General features: G+C 45.6%; 1 protein-coding gene across 3 annotated transcripts in view; it reads right to left on the bottom strand.

Moving 5' to 3' along the window:
* The window catches only part of ABHD2 (abhydrolase domain containing 2, acylglycerol lipase), a 96845-nt gene that overhangs the window by 5606 nt on the left and 68804 nt on the right, over positions 1 to 22435 (bottom strand). For 2 of the 3 annotated variants that reach the window (XM_072950758.1, XM_072950757.1), the window contains exons 7-10: positions 16235 to 16327; positions 13323 to 13433; positions 11115 to 11184; positions 9512 to 9596 (exon numbers count right to left, since the gene is read on the bottom strand). In XM_072950758.1, coding sequence (XP_072806859.1) covers positions 9512 to 9596; positions 11115 to 11184; positions 13323 to 13433; positions 16235 to 16327 — 359 coding nt within the window. Of the gene's footprint in view, positions 1 to 1654; positions 7548 to 9511; positions 9597 to 11114; positions 11185 to 13322; positions 13434 to 16234; positions 16328 to 22435 lie in introns of those variants that run through there. The other variant, XM_006198463.4, reaches the window with a different exon arrangement.

The following is a 22435-nucleotide window of genomic DNA, read 5'->3' as shown; positions in this document are numbered from 1 at the left end:
CTCGGATCTGCTGGGTCATAATCTGCATTTTGATAAGACCCTCAGGGGACTGCACATTGAAGGACCAATCAGAGCGTCCAAAGCAGTGGCTTGCAACCTCCTTGCAGGTCCTCCTGGGGAGCTTTATGACTATTGAGGCCTTGGCCCCACCCAGAAATTCTCGAGTACTCGGGCGGGGGTGTGACCTGGAGAGCAAGACCTTTCCCAGCTCCCCAGGTAGCTCCAATGTGTACTGCTCCAACTCATGTGTTTTGACATAGGGAGGAGGTGAGAGTTTAAAGGAACCATAGTTTTAATATTGGATTTAAAGGCAAACTCTGCACTTTGCTCTTCTTGAGCAGGACTGCAAAATCCCTGTGGGATGGCAGCAGCTTATGCCTGGATATCGGTCCCAGAATTAGAGCAATGTCTTCTCTGGGGCCGTGACCAGAAGTCGCCCTGCCTTCAGGAAGGAAATGTGTAAGTGGGCACATTTAATTTCTCAAGGTAACCATATTAAGGCAGGAAAAGACCATGTCTTCTTTGAGGAGAGATTGAGCAGTTCAAGGCTAAGCTTCCCGTAATGTCTTCCCAACCACTCAGCTACATATATGTAACCTCCTCTAAGGAGGGGATACCAAAGAAAGAAATGAGGAAGGAGGCTGTCCTGCAGCTGGAGGGCCATCCAGTTAGATGTCCGGTCCTGCCCATGGGAAAGTACTCCCCATAGGGCTAGAGCTGAGGGGCCTGTTAATGAAAGGTAACAAAAAATATATCAGCCCCCTTGGGAGAGTGAGTGATTGCAGATAAATGTCACCAAGAACAAACCTGTAGGGAAGTATCAGGAGAGGCACAGCTGTGTGCCAACCACACTGGCAAGCTGCGGGCGTCGACCCAGCTAACACCCTGGACCTGAAGTCTCTCCCAGGTGGTGCTTTTTATAGATAATATTCTTTGCAAGTTGATTTTCTTAGATCAAAATGGCCTGGCTATTTTACAGGGGATAGGAAGTGGAGGGAGGTGTGGGGAAGAAGCTTGCTCACCTGAAAGGGACGTACTTTGAAATTTGACATTGGGCATTCCTAGGTCATGCTAATGCACATCCTCCAAAACCAATAGTCCCCACCCTACTTAGCTTGTCAAAGGTTTCACATGGCCAAGGAGGGTAGAAAACTCCAATTGCAAGGTTCTTGGGGTAGGGGCGCACGGACGGGCACAACTCTCCTGGCTGGGCCAGTGACTGACCCTGGGAGACCCTTAGGTTGGATTCTGACAGATACAAAGGAGAAGAAAACCCCACCATTACTCCACCAACCCAATATAATCTTAATTTAGTCCTTGAAAGAACACTATTAGAAGAGTATGTGAATCATGCATGGCAACCACCATTTACATCTCACCTTACATTTTGTCTACGTGGTTCACTTTATAGAGCAAGGGGTTAAAATGCTGCTTTCTCTCTTATCTCGGGCCTTGGCTTTCTTGCCTGGAGATAATGGGCTTGTAAAGACACCTGTGGCCTGAAAATTTCTTTGGTATTTGCAAGGCTGGTTTAAAATCAATTGTGATGAGAACTTGGTGTTTTGCTCACTTCTTTCAAGCTCATGCTTTGATGAAGACACAGGAAGACCCTTTAAGATCGAAAATCTCCACTAAGAAGGACACACAGCCACAGTACATTTTTAGTCTTTTATTTTTTTAAGTAAAGAAATTCCATTGAATCAAAGATAACAAAATTACAGTTTTTGTTTGTAATGATCTTTGTTTACCACCACATGGAATCAAAATAGAACCGAAAGTAATATGAGAACATAAAATGATCAAGGACACCTTGATTGTTTATTATCATTTCTTAATAAAGGTAAATATCCTCATATTTAGAAAAAATTGCATTGCTAGTTGCAAATCTTAAACACCTCGGTGCTGGAGGATCCCCTGTTTCCCCCATGCCCCCATTAAATCCAGCAGCACGGAGGCTTTCAGAACACAAACTCAAAACTACATCATCTTCAGGGCAGCATTTGAAGTTTCAGAAAATCCCCCAAAACGAAATCAAACAAAACAAACATAAATTAGGAATGTGAAAGTGATGGTTCTCAAAAATCAATCTGCAAGCAGATCTACCAACAGAAGAATGTGGTTAATGGGAGTCTAACCAGGAAAGGGGGAGATGCAAACTGGCCTCCCCCTCCAACGCACCCCCCAACCCCTGGTGTCGCTAAGGCAGCTGCAGTGGCAGAAGTCAAAAGCTCAGGTACAGTGAAGGTCTTCCTGAGGCAGTGGGAGAGACCCAGATCATCTGAACTGGTGCGGAGAGGTGACAGGATTCTACATGGACTTGTGCTTTAGGATGAACCAAGGAGGCCAAAACAAAAACCAAACAAAACCTAACTCCTACACCAGGAACTTGGTCCACCCACGCACGCAGCCTGGGAAGCAAGTGGCTGGCGCTGGGACTGAGGGCTCAGCAGTTACTCTGGGTAACTGTGGGTGGTCTGGAAGGAGAATGCCCGTGGAGATGAACGGTATTTCTGCAGGTGCTATCAGGGGACTGTCCCCAACTTATGGCGATAGATTTCTTGGCGGATGGGGTCCAGAAGGGGGAGAAGGTAGGTTAACAGATGTCATTACTGATTGGCAGGAGTTGAGTTAAAAGACTTAATCCACTGGTTAGAAATTAACTTCAGCTTATTCATTCATATATGAACATTTTACCCACATACATGCTAGGAAAATTGGTTTAGAAAACATGGTGTGTGGGTGGGCCTGACTCCTTCAAAAGGGGCAGCTGTCTACTGCCTGGGGTCTGAGAATGGCTGGCAAGCTGGGCTCTGCAGCCTGCTTCCAAGGGCCACACGGTGGGGATGCCCAGGCTGCAGCATCCGCAGGCAGTGGCAGCAGTGAGGAGGGAGCTTTCATTGTGGATAGCATTCCAGTTCTCACTGCCAGTAGGGACCAGTTCCCCTGCAAACGCCATTTGGCAAAAGCAGTCAGAGTTTACAAAGACGGGGGCACTTCCCTCTGCTAATAGAGGGAGGAGGAAACCTTTCCCTCGACTGCTGGGCCTCTAAATGCCACAGGCAGGCCACTTTTCATGGCTTTTTGAAGCATCCAATGAATCCAAAGTGGTTTTGAACACAGAATGAGGCCACGAAGGAAGAAAGGCATCAGAGACGAGGTGTTTGGCCAGTTTGGGGTCACTCATATTGTTGAGGGGGTTGAGGGGGTCTAACGTTAACAAGGAGCGTACAGGCCACATGAAGGAATTCTCTGGTTTTGCTGTGGCTTTGCCTCAAACATCTACAGCAGAAGAATTGAATTCCAAAGCCACAGTATTGTTGTAATACCAGGGGATACTCTAGAGGCGAGTTAAGGCTTTCTGGGCAAAGAAAACAATCCCAGATGATATTGTGAGTGGATGCCGCAGGGAAATGCTTCTTAATAACTCTCCTGTCCTGCCTTAGAGGACAAGGACCTGAATTCTTTTAACTCAACGTGATGTTTCAGTGATCTTTACTTTAGCTCCAGGTCAGAACCGGTGCCCAGGGAAAACAAAAGCCTCTCACATCTCAGACATCTGCTTGTCTGGCAAACACAAACAAGAACACACGTATTGTTTCCCCGGAGCTGGCAAGATGGATCTCAAGCCACACAGCGACAAAGAGAGCTCTCATTCAGATGCCAGGCATATAAGCGCAGCTACCCAGAAAGTTCAGCTTTAATGAAGACCGTAGTTTTCGAATGAAAGCCTGAGCAGGAAGGATTTCTGCCCTGGGAACTCTCAATGCTTGCCTGAGTCACACAGAAGGATGGGGATATTTGGCTCGTTCCAACGGTCAGCACCTGTCCCAGTCATAAGACCACCCTCGGCACAGAAGGGATACTGAGATGACAGTGGAGGCTCTGAAGAGAAGCCAGTCAGAGACACGGGGCTTTGGGCAAAATCAAGGGTCTTCAGCAACGAAGGCTCAAAGCAGTAACTCCCTCTTCAAGTCCCCTCTCAAGATAAGCCCGAGGCCTTGACATATCTGTTTCCACTTGCAAGGGCTGTAGAAGGCAAGTGGGAATGTTCCGGCAAATGATGTGTAAATAGATGAAGTGGACTAAGAGATGGTCTAAGATGAGGTAACTGGAGTTCAGAGAGGTGAAGGAGGTGAGGTGATTGCCCACAACCCAGTGTGAATTAGAGACAGTTAGGACAAGAACCTGGGTCTCCTGGACCCTGGTTCCATCACACCGCATCAGGAAAGGAATGCTCCCCTTACAGGCATATTCCCACTCTTACAGCGTGTGTAAACACTGCAGCGGGGTTCAAAGAATATAGTGACAGCAAACAACTTTCTGCTTTCATTCTGCCCTGGACTGACTGGTGTAAACTCACAGCAGGAAAGGTAAGAGGTTTTCTTCAAGTCTGTTAAACTCCCTATTAACATCAACGCATCATGGAGACTTGAGACCATTTTTCAAGTCAGACAATCCTCATTTGGGCTCAGCTAATCATCATTGCTTTCATACTGTTTAGAGGCAGGGAGTACAACCCAGAGACATGTTAAAACATGTTCTTCCTGCGATACAATTGTCTAGGCTCCTGCAATTTATATCCTTCATCTGATTTTAAAATATAATGTTCAAATACTCTGACAATTCAGCCTTGTTTGAGCCCAAATAGGACCTTGATTGCAAGAAGAGCTCTCACGTTATCATCAGAAAGGAATGACTTTATGAAGAAAAGCAAAGAAAGCGGGAGGAAGGAAAAAGCTGACCTACATATAAAATGATGCTTCCTTGTTTATTAGGCGAGCTTGCATCTCTGTAAATTCAATGCCTCTATGCTCCCATTCAGGGACGAACAAGAATTTTCCTGTTAAGATAGCCACAGTTATACTCTCATTGCCATGCCTGAGACCCTGAAGCTTGAACAAAAGGGCTTCAGTTGATTTCATGTGAGCCAAAATGGAATGCAAGGGCCATTCAGACTCACACACTAAAAAGATTTCAGCTGGGACACGGCCCCCACAGAACTGCGGGGTAAATTCCGGTTGTGGAGCAACAAAAGCTATGCCTTGAGCCCTGCCTCTCCTCCGTGGGCTTCAGAACTGCCGTGCAGACCAGGCTCCAAGGACTTCTGCCCCTGCCCTGCCATGTGTGTGACAACAGCACTGTCGTCTTCTCAATGGAGCTGGTACCTGGCCACTACTTTGTCAGAATAGATAAGAGATGAGACCTAAGGCAAATGAAAAGGAGCCTCTTGCCTCCTGGGATGGTGATTCAACCCCACTGATTTATTGCTTCGTATACCTAATTTCACAAAAAAGTCTCAAGACATGAAGGTAGTAATGGAAATGGGACGATGAATCTTCTAGATTACAGCTGTGGTTGTTGGTTGGAGGGAACAGTAACAGAGGGGAGGGACTAGCTTCCAAATTGAGGGGTAGATGATAAAGTGCCAATTTGTGCCGAAAGAAATGAAAAAGAAATGCACTTGAAAAATAACAACTTAGGGAGGAAGTCACAATGATGAATTTGGTGTGTGTGAGAAATTGTACCGAAGCAAAGTGGAGACCACAGAGTCTCAATCTTTTCAGATAATGGCTGTTTTTGATGTTACTAGTTAGAACGATCTGGTGATTGTCAGAAAACAACTTCTTCGGGTTACAGACATTACTGTCACATGACTTGGACTGATGCCCAAACTACATCCACCCGTGGCCATGAGGGGTGGCCTCCAGGCCCTCAGGTGGCTCCCTTTACCCTTTAGACATGCACACACAGACCCACTATTTATATTCCTGTCTGTCCTAGAGTAAAGGAGAGGAAGCAAGAACAAAAAAAATTTTTTTAAAGTATCTAGGCCATTTCACTCATAATCCTGTTTAGTTCCAGATAGCTAATTTTTCAAAGTGCCGGGTTTTTAGATATTCAAGTACCACAGGATTGGAGGATAGGAGTACTTGAAACCTGGAGTGACTTTTCATTTGAGAAGACACACTCTGGAAAGCTCTAGCGAACAGACTACAGATATAAGCTATTAAATTAAAAATCTGGTTTCAAGATCACACCGTCTTCAGTTGGAAAGATATTTCTCCAAACTCAGATCCAACTTTTGAATTGTTTGGTATCAAAAGCAGGTGTGAGAGAGGTCTGGGTTAAAAAAACAATAAAATTATAACTGAGTGCTTAAAAAAAAAACACCCCAAAACCTCTTTATATGAAGTGAGGGACAAAAAAGAAAAAGAAAAGAAAGGCAAGTGGTGACATCTACAAGCTTAGAATAGCTCCCAGGGTCCACTGGAGGGATGTTCTCTCAAACCTCAGTAAACTGAGTTTGTCATTGAACTTTAGAACTGGTAGTGATCTCGGCAATCTACCTGGTCCAAGTCCCCCATTTGACAGGTGAAAAAACTAAACTTCAAAGGGACTTTTCCAGGGTCATATAGCCAGTGAGAAGCAGAGCCTCAGCCCAAAGTCTTCACCCCACCCAGGCCCTTTCTGGGACGTCACACTAAGATCACACTAGGGCAGCTGCACTTGACAGGTTTTGCTGCTTTGGAGGCTCCTGGGAGCTGAGAGACACCTCCGACCATGAATTTGAATAAAACGAGTTACTGAGATGTTTCTAAAGGCCCCGCACAACCGTGTTTCTCAGATTTGCCTGGTGATGAGAATCACATGGGGCACTTGTCAAAAATTAAAATCCCCAGACCCCTTCCCAGACCCACTGAATCAGCTTCTTCAAGGGGAGGGACCTGGGAGGCTGAATTTTTAACAAGCGCCCCAGGTGACTCTCGTCATCAGCAACGTGTGGGCAAACTGTCTTAGAAAAGAGTGAGGAAGAAACTTGGCTCGTGACTCAAGGGAATCTTCTTTGCCATGTTGGAGGCCACACTCTGGCCTGGGAGGCCAGGGCTTCGGGCTCCCAAGCTGAACCTCATCTATGGCATTGGCTCTTTTTAGGGTCTACATAAGGACACATCTAAACCACCACAAAATAACACACATCCTTCACTGCTCTTGGGGAAAAGCCTTTTGATTGGCAAAGCAAAACTGCTGTCCAGACACATTTTTAATAGGGAAACTAGATGTAATTGGCTTGAAAGCAATCAGATGCTGAAACTGGACAGGAGGGTGAGAACCCTGTTGTTTGTCACCGTGGCTAACAAAGCAATGGAGAAAACCAGTAATTAAGCACAAAAATAGCCTGGAGCCCCCAGGGACAGCCACCTACTTCAAGATAGGTGTGTCTGGTGGGTTGCCCCCGCTGATGGTGAGGTCAGATCCAGGTCATTGAGGGAGATGGGAGACCTGAAACAGCCGGTGAGGGACATGAGTTCCAGAGGAGGGCAGCTGGAGAGTGCCAGAGTCTGGGGCGCCTCATTCCAGGTCGGCCTCCACCTGCTCCGTGTCAGAGCACTGCAACTTGTTACGTTCCCACTGGCAAATGGCGTTGGCGTACTCCACCACCAGCTTATCCATCCATGTCAGGGGCTCGGGGAACAGCACGGAACCCTCAAAGAAGCCCAGGTGGCCCCCGTGCAGCGGCAGCACAAACATCACGTTCTCCCGTTTCTCTACAGGAGAAAGGCAGCTGAGTGAGTCACTGGCCTCTCTCAGCTCCAGGGCAGGAGGTGCGAAAGCGAGCTGGCCAGGTTTTCCCCACAGGTGAAGGTGTCACCTAAGTGGGCATCCAACTTCCACTCCCTCTGCCTCATTCACCAAAGTGGGAGGGGGATTCGGTGGGGCAGGCGAGATGGTGGCATCTAGCAGGTTTGGGAATAGCAGCTTGGCTTTGGGCCAGAATGGGCCTTAGAGATCCTTAGAATTCTAAATGGTTCTCAAACTTGGCTGCATAGTAGAATCACCCGGGTTTTTAGACGATCCCTATGTTGCACCCAGACCAATGAGATTCTGATTGGGGGCGCGGTGGGTGACAGGTGAGAGAAGGAGAACCCAGGCATGGGTGTTGCTAAAACTCCCCAGGTGACTCGATTGTACAGCCAGGTGCTTCCCAACTTCGTGCATCCCAATCACCTGGGCTACCACCATAAAATACAGGTTCTGCTTTAATAGGCCTGGGGAATGAGCTAAAATTCTGCATCTCTAACAAGCTCCCAGATGATGCCGAAGCTACTGGTGGGGGCCAGGCTTTGAGGAGGGATTCACAGCATTCTCTTATTTGCTAGAGTATCAGATGAATTCAATGGAGTCAATGATTTTTCATTACAGACTTTTAAGACTGAAATATAAAGCTGCAAGTTGTGTTAAAAGATGCCCAAGCTCTCAATGGCACATGCTAAATGGCCATCTAAGAATTACTAACCTGGAGCTTGACTTATGAGTCTATGTTTAAGTTAGTCCCACATGGGCTAGTTAAAGCCATTACTGAAGATGTGTGCAAAGTGGACAGCCAGGTATAGTCAGGTACCACATGAAGCATCTGTCTTCCCAAAGGGATAACTGACAAGGGGCCCCTTGCTGGCTGCTCCAGGCCTCTGAGGCACTTCCTGGCATGCATATTTCTGGCTCTACAGGGGCTCTTTTCTTGTCTGACACCCTTTATTCTTCCTTTTCAGTTGCTATTTCATAAATTTCTGTGTGACAGCATTAATGCTATGGATGTCACTTTAGATGTGCAGAGGGAAACCAGAGTGGCTGTTTCCTCTCACTGCTGCTCCCATGGCTGGGTGGGCTGCTTTTGTGCAGGAAGCCTGTGGTTTGATCGGGTTGACAGGAGAGAGCTTTTATCACATAACACACCTGTGACAGACGCATTCACTCTGAGCAGCGAACGAGGCTGTCTGGGCGTGGCTCCTTTGTCTGCTTGCTATATTATCTACTCTTTAGCTTGGGGTCATGAGAGAACTAGAAGTGGCCCTCTTCCCTCTGGTGCACATATGATAATTACAAGAGGAAACATAATCACAGAGGACTGTGCAAGGAGCATCTTTGGTCAGATTAGATCTGGATTATAATGCAAAGTAATTTTGGATTGTGGCTCCAGTGTTTCCTTCTGCTACCCTCTTTCGAGCTTCTCCTGTACCTCCTACCTAGCCTGGCATGAGACTGTGCTGGCCTGAGACACAATGTCATTCCCATGAGCAACCTTCTTTGCTTTTTCTGTTGCTTGTATTTTTAATCCTCAGAGCAGATGGGGAGGCTGTCTGTCACAAGAGGTAGCAGAACTGGCTTTTTTGTTTTGCTTTTCAAGTCAAGCTGTAAGTGTAAACATCTCTTCATGTCAAACTCTCAGCCTTAATGGAACTACATCCCTGAGACAATAATTTCATAGAACACCAGAGGACTCCCCACACCTGGCTACGGATATAAATGATGCTCCTGTCTCTTGCACCAGGACAGAACACGAAAAGGCTCTGCCTGGGCTCCATCACAGTCCCGGGACTATCAGACTAGACTAAATAAGAACACTGCCATGAGATGTCCTGGTCTCCAGGAGATGACAGCATGGTGAAGGTGACAGAATTTACTGTGGCAGTTTGCTGAGTGGTTGAGGGAGCAGCAGGAAGAAACCACTTACCTGAAAGAGACTTTGGAATGGTTAGAAGACTTTCATGCACCAGGGGGTCATCAGCTGCATTCACCAGCATGAGGGGTACATAAATCTGAAACAAGAAAATAAGGCAGAATTAAATGATCAACTCCCTTTATTTAGACCCCACTGAGCCAGGGTTCAAATTCACTACCAGACATGTCTTGGAAGCCAGAGGAAGAGGGTCAGTGCTCAGTCTGCTGAACAGCTGGATTAAGGACGCCTTGTGTTCCTTGGCAGTGGCAGCAATGGTAACTGCTGCTGTGATGACAACCCTGGCGGGCAGGCAGTGCAGGAGCCAAGCTCGGGGTCCGAGGTGCCCCACGTGCTCTGGTGGAGCGCGGGTAAAGACTCCACGGTGCTCACTCGCAAAATATTTCTGATCATCTTCACAATGTTTCAGATTAGCCAGACCTTTCAGGAAAATGGCTTTACAAAGAGTTGTGCACATATTCATTCAATTTATATTGTGGGGAGGAAAAAAGGAGTGCACTCCATGCTAGACAAAAGAGTCTTTCTAGAGGAATCTGAAGGTTGAAAACAGGAGCAGGCTGGTGGATATTAGGAAGCTCCTGGCAGATTTGCATTTAACATCTGTTTTAGCAAAACAGCAAAAATAGCGTCTTTTTTCATTTTAGCAGATATGATGCTGATGGGGTAACGCAGACATTACTGAACAGCCATGCTCAGGGGTGAAATGACTAGTTGTCTAAACTGGATGTCCCTGACATTGGCTCTAGACAGCTCAATGTTTCAGTAATGGCTTAAATGACGACACAAAAAGCCTGGATGATGAAGCAGGAGGGATGGCTGATATGACAGACGACAGGACAGAGAGTCACAATGATCTGCTTTAGCTGGGGGAGTGGTGGGCCATACCAACAGGAGGACACTGACAGGGATAAATGGGAAGTCCTGTGTTTGAGTAAAAAGAGTAATTGTTCAAAGACGGAATGGGAGAGACTGGTTTGGTGGTGGCTCAGGTAAAAAACATGGGGGTTATCATTGGCCACAAGCTTAATACACACACAGTTTATTGGAGCTGCTGAAAACTGCATTAATATAAACCAGTCTACACCATCAAAAGACATGCTCCTCTATCATTCTGATACAGAAATGCACCAATTTTACTCTGTGCTTGCCAGATCATGGCAGGAATTTTGATTTCAATCCTAGGCACCACACCAACAAAATATACAGTGGCCCCAAAAAGGGTCTAGGATTGTAAGAAATCTACACGGATCTCCTATGAGGAACCATGGCAGGAATCAAGCAGGATTGTATTGTCAAAGGAAGAGTAAGAAAATAATGAATGTGGCAGCAGTTTTAAGGACTTTCACACAGATGGGGGAGCAGGCTGGTCCTCACTGCACTAAGGGGCAGCTCTGGGATTATTACATGGAGGTCACAGAGGGGCAGAGTTTGGTTCAATAATAAACCCAAGTCAACAACTAGAGCGGTTAGAGCCAAATGCTGGCTGAGCTTCCACCAGGGAAACTTCAGAGGGATGCCTGTTAGACCCTGGGTTGAGCTGGATGGAATGACGCTAATTTTGAGATGCTGCCACCTCTGAGTCAGTGTCGCCACTTACCCTGTGCAGGTACCTCATGCAGCTTTCTTCCTCGTAATATTCCTTCAGGGAGTTATAGCCATGGAACTTCCTGGACACACACACAAAGGAAAAAGACAAGGTTGGAATGCTGAGTTGATCTGAGTACAGCACCAGTTCCTGCACTAACTCATAATGTCAGTGGAATATACACAAGTAACCAGAGTTAGGGGTTAAGAGCACCCAGCTTTGGCATGCGGGTTCAAATCCTGGCTCTGCCACTTACCTTGTGACCTTAGGCAAAAGGTTTAATCTCATTGAGCTTCTCCTCTGTAAAATGGAGCTTAGGACAGGCTCTGTTTTAATGGCACCATGAGGTTTCTGACATTAAAGTGACATTTTAATATAATAGCATAATAACTGGCCCAGAGTAGTTACTCAATAAGTGTTATCTATAGTAATTATTAGTGTTTATTACATCTTTTTGACATAAAACCAGATGTCACCATAGGCACTAAGAAACTGCAATTCAAAGGCATGTACTAGAACTTTGTTTTCAACAGAATGCTTCCTGGCAGAGTGACCTGGGTCACTGTGAATTGGAATGAAACAAGCACTGGATAACAGAAACGAGACGGGGATTCAAAGTTACCCCCAAGGAGCAGCAGTTAGAGACACACGGACATTTAACGAACCATTCAGTGCTCTAGCAGGCAGGTACTGCAGCTTTGCCCTGCCCTGTGCTCAGTGAGGCCAGCACGATTCAGCCTGGAGCTCTGACACCAGCAGGCCGAGTCAGCCCCAGCTCAGAGGATCCCTGAAAACCTCATTTCTTTCTGACACAGATTAGGGCCTCGGTTTCTGAATGGTGAGTTTCTTTGGACTAGGGTCTTCAAGATATCTGGGCTCCCCTGAAGCTGTGGACCTCTTCCACTACCAGGTTCTTTAGACATCTCTTCTGGGAAAGGACCCAGAATGCTCAGGCTGGACTATTAAGCCAAACATAATAGGAGAGGCTGAGTGCGGAGAGCATCTCGAGGACATTTGTCTCCGTGAAGTTAGTCCCTTTGTGGTCTCAGTGCTCCAGAAAGGCACTCCAGTCTTTCAGTATTACTAGCAATGGGTTAATGGTCAGGGTGCCCAAATTGGTTACGATCATGAAAAGTGCTACTATCTGGCAAAATTAAAAAGGAAGAGTGTTAGGAAGAGTTGAAGAACACTCTCTTTTGGGCTTAAAAAAATTTGGAAGATGAATGAGATTCGAGTAAATTTGTTTTTTTCTCACTAGGGTAATGTGTACATTAAAGTCACACGCTCCACTGTAAGTGAGGATGGGTAAAATTCATTCTCCCCTTCTGAACATATCAGGAATCTCCTCATTTCCATTTCCTTTGAGTAACTGTTTATGAGTTTATTTCAAGGTTACTTGATGTAAAAATGTTCTTAAAATCCCTTAAGGAAGGACGTACAGATCCCACACCCTGAGGTCAGTATCTGCCTACCTATTGGATGAACGCTAGCTTGCTTTTGATCATTAAATAAAAAGGATGACGTTTTTTAAAGAGAACGATGAGGTCAGAGATCAACTTTACCTTTTCCAGCTAAGGCTAACCTCCATCAGAAACTACTGGTGCCAGGAAAGGGGACATTGTTAGCGTTGGGACCTCAGGTCACGGAGGGGCTAGTGGGGACAGGCAGGGAAACGGTTAACTGAGTGAAGGGGGCAGGGTTTGCATATTACACTTCAGAGGAGAGTCTTCACACCCTTAGAGGGAGAAGCTCTGTCCATTTTTCTTGCAAAACACAGCTCTCTTGGTCTATTTTTGATATTTCTACTTATGGTAGAGACACAGACGGTACAAGAAATATTTTCTTCTCCTTTTACTCCACTGCCACATGTAGATTTTGTGGCACCTGATCCCCATACCGGAGTTGAGGCACAGCCCGTAGGGTGAGGACTACGGACAACTAGAGTGTGTACACTCAGCGCCCTTGTTCAAGTTCAGCTGTGCCGTGTAGGAAGGCAGAACGAGTGATCAGAGCCTTCTCCTATTGTTTCAAGAGACATTAGAAATTTGGATTTTCCTCTGAAATCTTCAGGTTTTAGACAGTGGACATATTAAAAAAAACAAAAAACAATAACAATGCTCTTCACCCTTAACACTAAAGCGGGCAGAGGAAACCCATGGTGCTGGGAGGCGCTGGTTCACCGTCTCCCGCCTGGCACCCTGCCCCAGATTGTGGGCACACCTCATCACGTTGTCATCGATCTGCATCAGGGATGTGGCCGTGTACAGGCGGCTCAAGTCTGTGTCCTCCAGGCTCCGGGGTTTCTTAACATGGTCTCCAAAAAGAGCTTGCCTAGAAGAGACAAAAAAAGCAGACAGAAAATAAAAAGCAGATGATAACCAAATCATCACACTGTACACTGAAATATCTTGTAATTTTGTCAATTATACCTCAGTAGAGCTGGAAAAAAGTTTTTTAAAAGAAGCAGATGATAGATAACCACAGTAGAGGCAAGCCAGAGGCAAGCCAGGAGGGTCTTTGACAAATTATATGTGGGGAACTTAGGAATAAATCACTTTAGCCTTCAGAATGTCCCAGAGGATAAGGTCACATTGTTGACTTTTGAATAACTGAAGAAGTATGAACGTTAAGACCTTATTTTCCTTTTCAGGGGCAGCTCAACAAACTAAAGAGTGGATTTGAGCCTAGGCAACTATTACAAAACCTGCACTGCTGGGAGGTCTCAGGATGGGCACTGTGGCCTGGGGTGGGCTATCAGCCACACTGGGGGTGGAGGGGGGCTCAGTCCAAAGTTGTGGAGGCCCTGTCTTTACACTGGTGTTGACATTTTTGTCCACTTTGGCAAAACCCCTTTCCCTTTATGAGCTGTTTCTGTCACTTAACAAGGAAGATAATGGTTTACCCATTTAGCATTTGGGCAAATCAACAGCTCTAAAAAGCTAATGTGCACTCAGAAGAGTAATCATTTCCAGTAAGCAAAAGATCCATATGAGAGGATGACAAGAAAGGTAGAGGTCAAAATGTGCACATTTCGACTTCCATTCCCAGCAAGGGCTCCCGCTCACACAGCTGAAGGAACACTGACTTTGCTTTGAGGTTTGGCTCTATGGTGGGAAAGATTCATTATAAAAACTGAATGTTCCGATATCCATTCACACCCTCTCCCAAAGAAGAGGAACAAATTTCTTAAATTTTTTTTCCCCAGAAGAGTATTAGGATTGCATACCTATAGGATAGAATTCACAATTTAAAGTGCCCTGTTACACAGTGCTGTATCTCAATTATACCTCAATAAAACTAGAAAAAAATTTGAAAAAAGAACAGACAATGCTGATGAGAAAAGAATGATAATACAGGTGCCCCCCAAATTTCTAGACATTTGGTTTTTTCATTCTTATTATTTATTTTTATTGCAGTATGCTCGGTTTACAATGTTGTGTTAATTTCTGGTATACTGCACAGTGATTCAGTTATACATATATATATTCCTCTTCATATTCTTTTGCATTGAATATAGTTCTCTGTGCTATATAGTAGGACCTTGTTGTTTATTTTATATGTAGTAGTTAGTATCTGCAAATCCTAAACTCCCAGTTTATCTCTCCCTCCCTCCCCGCTAGTAACCATAAGTCTGTTTTCTATTAGACATTTGGTTTTCCGTGGTATATTTAAAAAATGTAAATACACTTCGAGTACATCCAAAGGACTCTCTCATTTTGTTAAGAATTACACGATGGACCTTCTGGACTAATTAATCAATGGCAAGACTGGGCCCTGTAGCAAAACAAATGTTCCCTGGGAGAAGTTCACTTTCCATTCCAGAGGTGTGGAAATACAGAGGACTTGGACTTGGTGTCTGATGGCCTGGTTTTACCCATTCTGGAACCTCAGCAAATCCCTGGACCCATCCAACCTCAGCTGAGGCACACCCAGCTTAGGGCCCAGCACACAACTGATGCTCAAACACCATGAGCTCAGTGGAAACTCAGCCAGCCTGTGTCCTCCACCCACCCAACACGAGGTCTGGGGACGTTCCCCGCAGCCTGGCAGCCTGAGAGGCCTGTGAGCGCCAGTCTTGCCTGGGCGCCATGTGAACCCCACCCACAGGAAGCCCAGTCTTCCTGTGCAGCTGGCCACCTAGTACCAAATTTTCTTTTAACCACTGAAAAAAAAAAAAAAGAGTAAGAAACTGACCATTCAGTTAGATTGCTTTTCCTAGGATGGTGTCAAAACCCCTATAAAATTATACTTTTTGAGTGCCCCTTATGTACCAGGCTCTGGGGAAATCAAAACATCAAGCCTTCCAGTGCTTTCCAGTTTAGTTCAAGACACAGGATTCACACTGGGGAGGCGGCAGAAAAACAACTTGGGGGAGGAGGAGCTGACTTCACGGAGGCAGACACCTGAGAGGAACCTAAAAGGATGCACTGGGTTTGGACCAGCAGAGATGATGGGAAGGACATTCTCAGAAAGGGCAGAAGTGGTGTGGGAGAGACCAGAGGGCATGTGGGCCTCTGAGGGGCCCAGTCCAGCTGGAAGGGGAGGGAGGTGTGGGGAAAGAGATGATATCACAAACAATAACCACAATGAAGAAATCATCACTGGTATTTCTTGAGCGCTACTGCAGACCAGGCGCTGCTCTAGGCACTTGTCAGGGGCTAACCCACCAAAGGATTCTGAGCAGGAGACAGGCAGGAAGAGTGTGGTGGATACACAGACTCTATGCTTTGCACCAGTGGCTGGACTCCTGCCACAATGCTGCTTGGTCAGAACCCCAGGGGCCAGCAGAGAATGATTCTGGATCTCCAAGCCCAAAAGCACCCTAAAAAGAAAGCTTCCTAAACAATGATGAGCCACCCTCAGGACTGCCCTCATCTGGGAAAGAATGGAGTAGAACCGGTTTCTCTTTCCTTCTGGACTATTTGAAAATTATGGAAGCAGAGAGCAATTTGGTGAACTTGGTAGCTTAGGACAAGTTTGTTTCTAACCAAGTCACAAAGCAGTCAGCTGAGAGTCTGTTCGATCCCTGACTTTTTTTTTTCTGGACAAACAGGAGCTTTGTCTTTTAGTGACTCTGAAATAAGCTCAGAAAGGCCCTGTGGGTCTCCCAGGGGAGGAGGGAAGGCACACACCTGTGGGAGAGGATGATCTTCTTCATGTTGTCTGCCATGAGGAAGTTGTAGAAGCGCCGGCACTGGTCCCACTGCATGAAGGTTTCCTGGGCCCTGGAAGAACCACAAGCCAGAGTGAGAGCGACTGCGTCCAGGGGAGGACGTGGCTGTGCAGGCGGGAGGCAAGGCTCTTGCCGCTGGGGAGGCCGGCTCTCTACGCTGGAACGTGGGCTTCAACGTGTGGTCCTCAAACTATGTGCAGAAACGCTGTAACAGCGTCGCTGAATGTGAGGCCCCGGCCAGAAAGCTCTCTGGGGCCACAGGCTTGGTTGGTAACACTCCCGACTCCCTCTTTCATCACCTGGGCTTCTCGTCGTCATAGGACCTGCCAGTACCAAAGTCTGCTTCAACTGTCATTTGAGCACATTCCCTACTCAGCTTCCTACCCTGGAAGCAAGTGTTCCTGGCTTAATAGTCGTGTGTAAGGGGAGGGTGGGTGCGGAGAAGGACCGTGTAGGGAAAAACCTAAAAACATTTCTTCTTATCACTTATATGTGGAATCTAAAAAATACAGCAAACTAGTGAAAATGAAAAAGAAGCAGACTCAGAACAAGCCAGTGGTGACCAGTGGGGAGAGAGAAGGGGGAGGGGCAATATAGGGGTAGAGGGGAGAAAAAGGGTTATTATGGGATTATATGAAATCATGTACGTGAAACTTTTGAAAATTGTAAAGCACTATACTGCTGAATTCCTTTTGTTTTTTGGGGGGGGCGGTAATTAGGTTTATTTATTTATTTTTCAATGGAGGTCTACCACTGAGCTATACCCGCCCCCATAAAGCATTAGAGAACTTAAACAATCTTTCATTCAATAAATTTTTAAAAATTGGAAGGGAAAAAAACACTTCTTTTGTTGCCATTTGCATGGCAAAGGAAAATCACATAATTTGAGCTTTCTTTTGATTAGCCTTTAACATTTAAGGGGCAAGAATGGAAGAAGTAGTGAGGCCATAGACCCCTTCCAGGCATGGCTGCTGGGGCCATGAGTCTTATGACCTCTAGAGCTAGTGTGTGTAGCTGGCACAGTGAGGCCTACTGAAGTGGGGGTCACTAGGCAGGTAACAGTCCCACTTAGAGATCAGGAAACCGTGGACTCAGAGGTCAAGGGACAGAGCTGCCCTGGGTCACACCAGAACAGTCAAGTCTAGCTGAGTCCAACCTGGCTCTGGCGCCCATGTTCGGCCACCACCACCTTGTGCGGTGGGAGAAGACAGCATGGCCAGCCTCTTCTACACGCCTCTGTGACCAGATATCCCTGCCCACGTGTCAGGTGAACAAACACTGATGTGGTAATTCCCGGGCTGCCGCTCAGCCCTCCCTGCTCAATGCTTTCTTCCCTTGGGTGTGAACCCAAACACAGCTGTCATGGAGTCCATGCTAACCTTCATTTGGCAGATTTCTGAGTCTCGAGGCCTGATTACACCCTGGGCACAAATCTGGGTGTCACTATTCTCACACAGAATCCATTGGTTTCATTTCCCAGATGGCCAGAGAGGGGACTCTTGAGAGAGGGAGGGTGGTTCGTAGGTATTAAAAAAAAAAAAAAAATCCAGGGAGTTATTTATAAAAGTAATTTCCTCAAAGCTGCCACACTTCAATTTTGGAATAGCAAACATTTCCCATAATATCACAGTTAAAAAATAAAAGTTGGTGGAAAGTTAAAAGGGAAAGGGTTTGTGGATTTAATGGTCTGTGACATGCCCACAAAACATGGGCCAAAGCTCACAGTGAAGATTAATGCTGCCTTCAAAGGTTAAAGGCCATTTTATAAATGCTCGGTGGGTGGAGGGCTCCCAAACACTGCGGGAGCAGGAAGGACATGTTGCATCACGATGGGCAGGGCCCCAGCTAAGGCAGGACTGTGGACACTTGCCTTTTGGTCTGAGGAAGGAGGGACGTGGGGTCACTCAACCTGTGAACCATAGCCTGCTGCCTGGACAGCTCCCTCTCCTCTGACCTTGGACCCAAACTGACACTTCCTCAGAGAGCCAATAACCCCCAAATCCTAGCTTTCTCTTGCCTTCATCCATTTCTCCCTTTGCTGACTTCCTGAAAGCTCTTGTCAGGATCTCCTTCATATTAGTGGGACTGCAGAGGTAGAGAAGGGAGGAGACACTGACGGTAAACTGAAGCCAAGAGAAGGTGCTTCAGTGCTGCAGATTTCTTGACTAAATAATCCTAGAAGTATCACTCACTGAAAGGCTCTGGGGAATCAAGGGGCCCAGGGCTCAGGGAGGAACTGGGATAAGGAAGCTGGGACCCATGTTTCACCCAACCAATGCTGGCTACCACTGATTCCTCATATCTTTGGTTTATCATTCATTATATTTAAGGGATGTCTTTTACCACCTTGGGGTATAAAATTAAGGGACTGAAACTTAAACTTAATTTTATAGTGCCTTAATAAAACATAACAAAGATCAACGTATTATTTAAAAAATATTCATTTCATATATTTTAAAAAAGACCTAACTTCTTCAGTACCACCACCACCACCAGATGGAAAAGAAATAAAAGACAGGGGAACCTACTGACTAAAAGAAACTTAAGAGACAAATCAATAAAGGTAATGTGTGGACATTTGCGGATCCCGATTCAAACAAACCACCTATTAAAAAACTTCCATGAGACAATCAAGGAAATCTGAACACTGACTAGAAATAGGATGATATTAGGAATTACTGTTAATTTTTGGTGTGATCATAGTCTTATGATTATGTTTAAGAAAAAGATCTGAGTCTTTTACTGCTACATAGTGAAATATTTACAGATGAAATGATATGTCTAGGATTTGCTTTAAAATAATACAGTTTACCAGGGAGTGGTGAGTGGATGGGGTGTAGAAGAAATAAGAGTGGCCAAGAGTTAAGCATGGTTGAAGCTGGTGATGGGTACATAGGGTTCAATATCCTAGTTCTTTTATTTCGTAGGTGTCTAAAACATTCCAAAATGATGAAGAAGAAAGAGGAGAAAAAAGATGAAAAATAGAAAATCTTTTGGACTATAAGCTACTAAAAATTTAGATCAAAGTCAGTTTTAACTGTTAACTGTGAGCCTCAGCAACCATTTCAGGGAAGGCAAAAGACCAGCAGGTCATCGGGAACCACTATACATACGGCCCCATCAAGAGCCTCACTCAAGCAGCTCTCATCGAAGCCAAACTCCAATTTATCTGCCCTTCTTTTGTAGCGAGAGGAGGCAGGAGACAGAATCAGGCTAGAGAGAAAAATGAGCCCATGGCTTGGGGCTGGCAATGGGATGAACGTCTAGCAAGATGTCCAGGCTACCTGGCTGGCAAGAGTTAGAGCAGAGACTTGAACTAGGGCCCGCCTGACCCCATTGGGTAGTTCACTAAACTGCAGAAGCCACTTCATCTCTCCAAGCCTCAGTTTCCTTATCTGCCAAGTCAGGAGGTTGAACCAGAGGAATTTTCACACCTAGATTGCTCTATGACTGAGGTACCTATAGTTCTATCCCAGGCCTGCCACAGGCCTGGTGGCCCCGGGGTCCTTTCATAGCTTCTGTTAATGGTGGATGAATTCTGCAGATGGGTGGTTGTGGCGAATGGGGAGCTGGCCAACTGGTAATGTTAAGAATGGGTCTGAATTCTGGCCTTGGCTGAAGACACTCGAGGGATAGGCAGGCTCCTGGGCATGCAACTCACAAGGATGGAGAGAATGTCCACCTGGGAACCAGATGACTCAATCAAGAAGATTTAAAGAGATTTATGGTGGAGGTGGGGGAAAACACTCAGATGAGACTGTGACATAGGGTACCATGGTGGACAGACTTCAGGTATGACAGGCTGATGAGAATAGCAGTGTCATGAGAGCAAATGGGAAAGAAAGGGGAGGGAAAGATGACATTTATAGTCTCAGATACTGACATGCCAATGGGAAGAGCACACACAGGTGAACTTAACTCAGGAGTCTGTAAGATTTCAGAGGTATCAGTGAGACTTGCTAAGATGGGACCAGGACTGGAAAGAATCCTGTGATGGACACTGTGCAGCTATTCAAAGTAGGGTAAACTTTCAGAAAGAGAAGGAGCAAAGTGCTGTATGACAAGAAAACACAGACCAAGATGGAAAAACATATGGCAAATGTTTGGGTGAGATCTGCCAGGTCAGATGGAAGAAATGAATTTTCATTTTTTGATGCAAACCACAAAATGGGCACCAAATCCAGGGGACTCCAGCTCTGCAGACACTGAATGAATCCTTTACATGGCCACGCAGGAGAACATTCAAGTTCTTGACTTCCCTGTGGACAGCTATGTTCCCCAGAAGAGAGAAGGGATGGCAAGAAGTGCTCCCCAGGCTGAGCCAGATACCAGCCCGCCAGGAGAGACCAGCTGAGAGACGAGTGGAACTGGGGAGAACGCAGCCAGGTCATAATCACAGGAAGGAAAGCCTTTGTATAATCCAGAGTGAACTTTGTTGGCAGGTTTCATAGACTCAGCAAGAACCAGGGTGACTCCAAAAGGGACGATGCCCCCTGAAAGTCCTCAAAAAGTGTTTCTGTCATTGAGATCACAAATGAGAAGAGGAGAGTACCCCAAGTACGGCTTCTCTGGGAGTCTTATTCCATAATAACATGTATGGACTTTTAAAGAATTTTATCCATCGATCTACTTACCTATCTATATCAAAACAAAGTTCCTTTAAAATGCCTTTATTTCTAATTGATGTAACATTAAATGACAGGTTATTATCCATACTGGTTTCCCGGCCATCGGCTGGTGAGAGATTTCTCTCTGCACAGTTAAAAGGATTTTAAAAGGTGTTGTGCAAGGAGATGGATTTTTAAATCACTTAGAAGAGGGTCTAAACAAAACAGGGGTCTACAATTACACTCAGAGCAATCAATTAGGCAAGAAATGGCTGAGCCAGCCAACCACTTTATGCTACCGGGGTGCTGCTTAGAGAAAGCTCAACTTTCCAACTCACATCTTGCAAAATGAGTGAACAAAGCACTGATTAAAAGGAATTAAAGTCGGAAGAGAATGAATGTGGCAAAGAATGCATCTAACACCCAAAGGAATTCAAATCTCCTGGCTCATATAAATTACATCTCAGAGTGCTGAGAGACTGAGAATACTGAACAGCTCTCCTGTGGTCTTTGAGAAAATATGGAGGATGAGAACGAGAGAGAGAGGTTCTCTACAGCTGGGATGGGCAAGCATGACTCTAATATTAAAAAAAAAAAAAGCAAAGAAGGCAGGGGCACTGCAAATTAAGATTGGTGGTGAATTTATTAAGTATGGTCTGAGGCAATAGTAAAAAATACCTTGAAAATAATATGCTAATGAAATCTTAAAGTACATTAAATATTTTCCCACAACAATGTAACAACTATTTTTATTTGGGGAGGGAAGGGATTCCCTTCCAGGATTTACCCACATGCAATCATTAAAATTTTTTTAAAAAACCCGTGGTAATAAACACATACCAAAAATTGATCATCTTAATCCTTTTTAAGCATATAGTTCATATGTGTTAAGTGCGTTCACACTGTTGTGTAACAGATTGCCAGAACTTTTTCATCTTGAAAATATGAAACTCTACACCCATTAAATGACAACTCCCCATTTCCTTCTCCCTACAGAGTTTTACATAGTTGCCTTCTCCACTACTTTTAATATACACAGTCTGTCATTTTATAGATTTTTCTTAATTAAAAAAAATAAAACCAGCCTTGTTTTCCACCAAATTGGTGGACACGTGGGCTACTTCTAACTTGGCCCTATAGGAAGAGTCCTGCTGCAGTGGAGGCAACACCAGGACCAGCCTTGAAACAGTGTGGCCTCTGGGAGGAAGATGGTGGCACCTCTGGACCCAAGAGACTAAGGCAGAAGGAGGCTCCAGGCTGGCAACTGGTTGTCCTCCAGAGGCAGGGCCAACCTGCAGAGAGGTCATTACCTCCAGCTAGTTCAGCCGAAGCGTGCAGGCAAAAGAAAACCTCTCTATACCCTCTTGGGGACTGGGCCCAGCTTCAAATGATTGATTAAACCAGAGAGTTAGGCTGAGTCTGACCACACACGTTTCCAAGGTTAGCCGGCGGCTGTTTGTGCTGAGGAAACGTGTTAAGTCAGCTCTATACCATGCAGTTTCGGGGCACTTGTCTCCTTCCTTCACTGGTGCAGCATGTCAGCAAACGTGGGC

The sequence above is a fragment of the Vicugna pacos genome, chromosome 27, assembly GCF_048564905.1.
Source record: "Vicugna pacos chromosome 27, VicPac4, whole genome shotgun sequence".
Taxonomy (NCBI): Eukaryota; Metazoa; Chordata; class Mammalia; order Artiodactyla; family Camelidae; genus Vicugna; species Vicugna pacos.
This window is presented reverse-complemented; position numbering and strand designations above follow the sequence as displayed.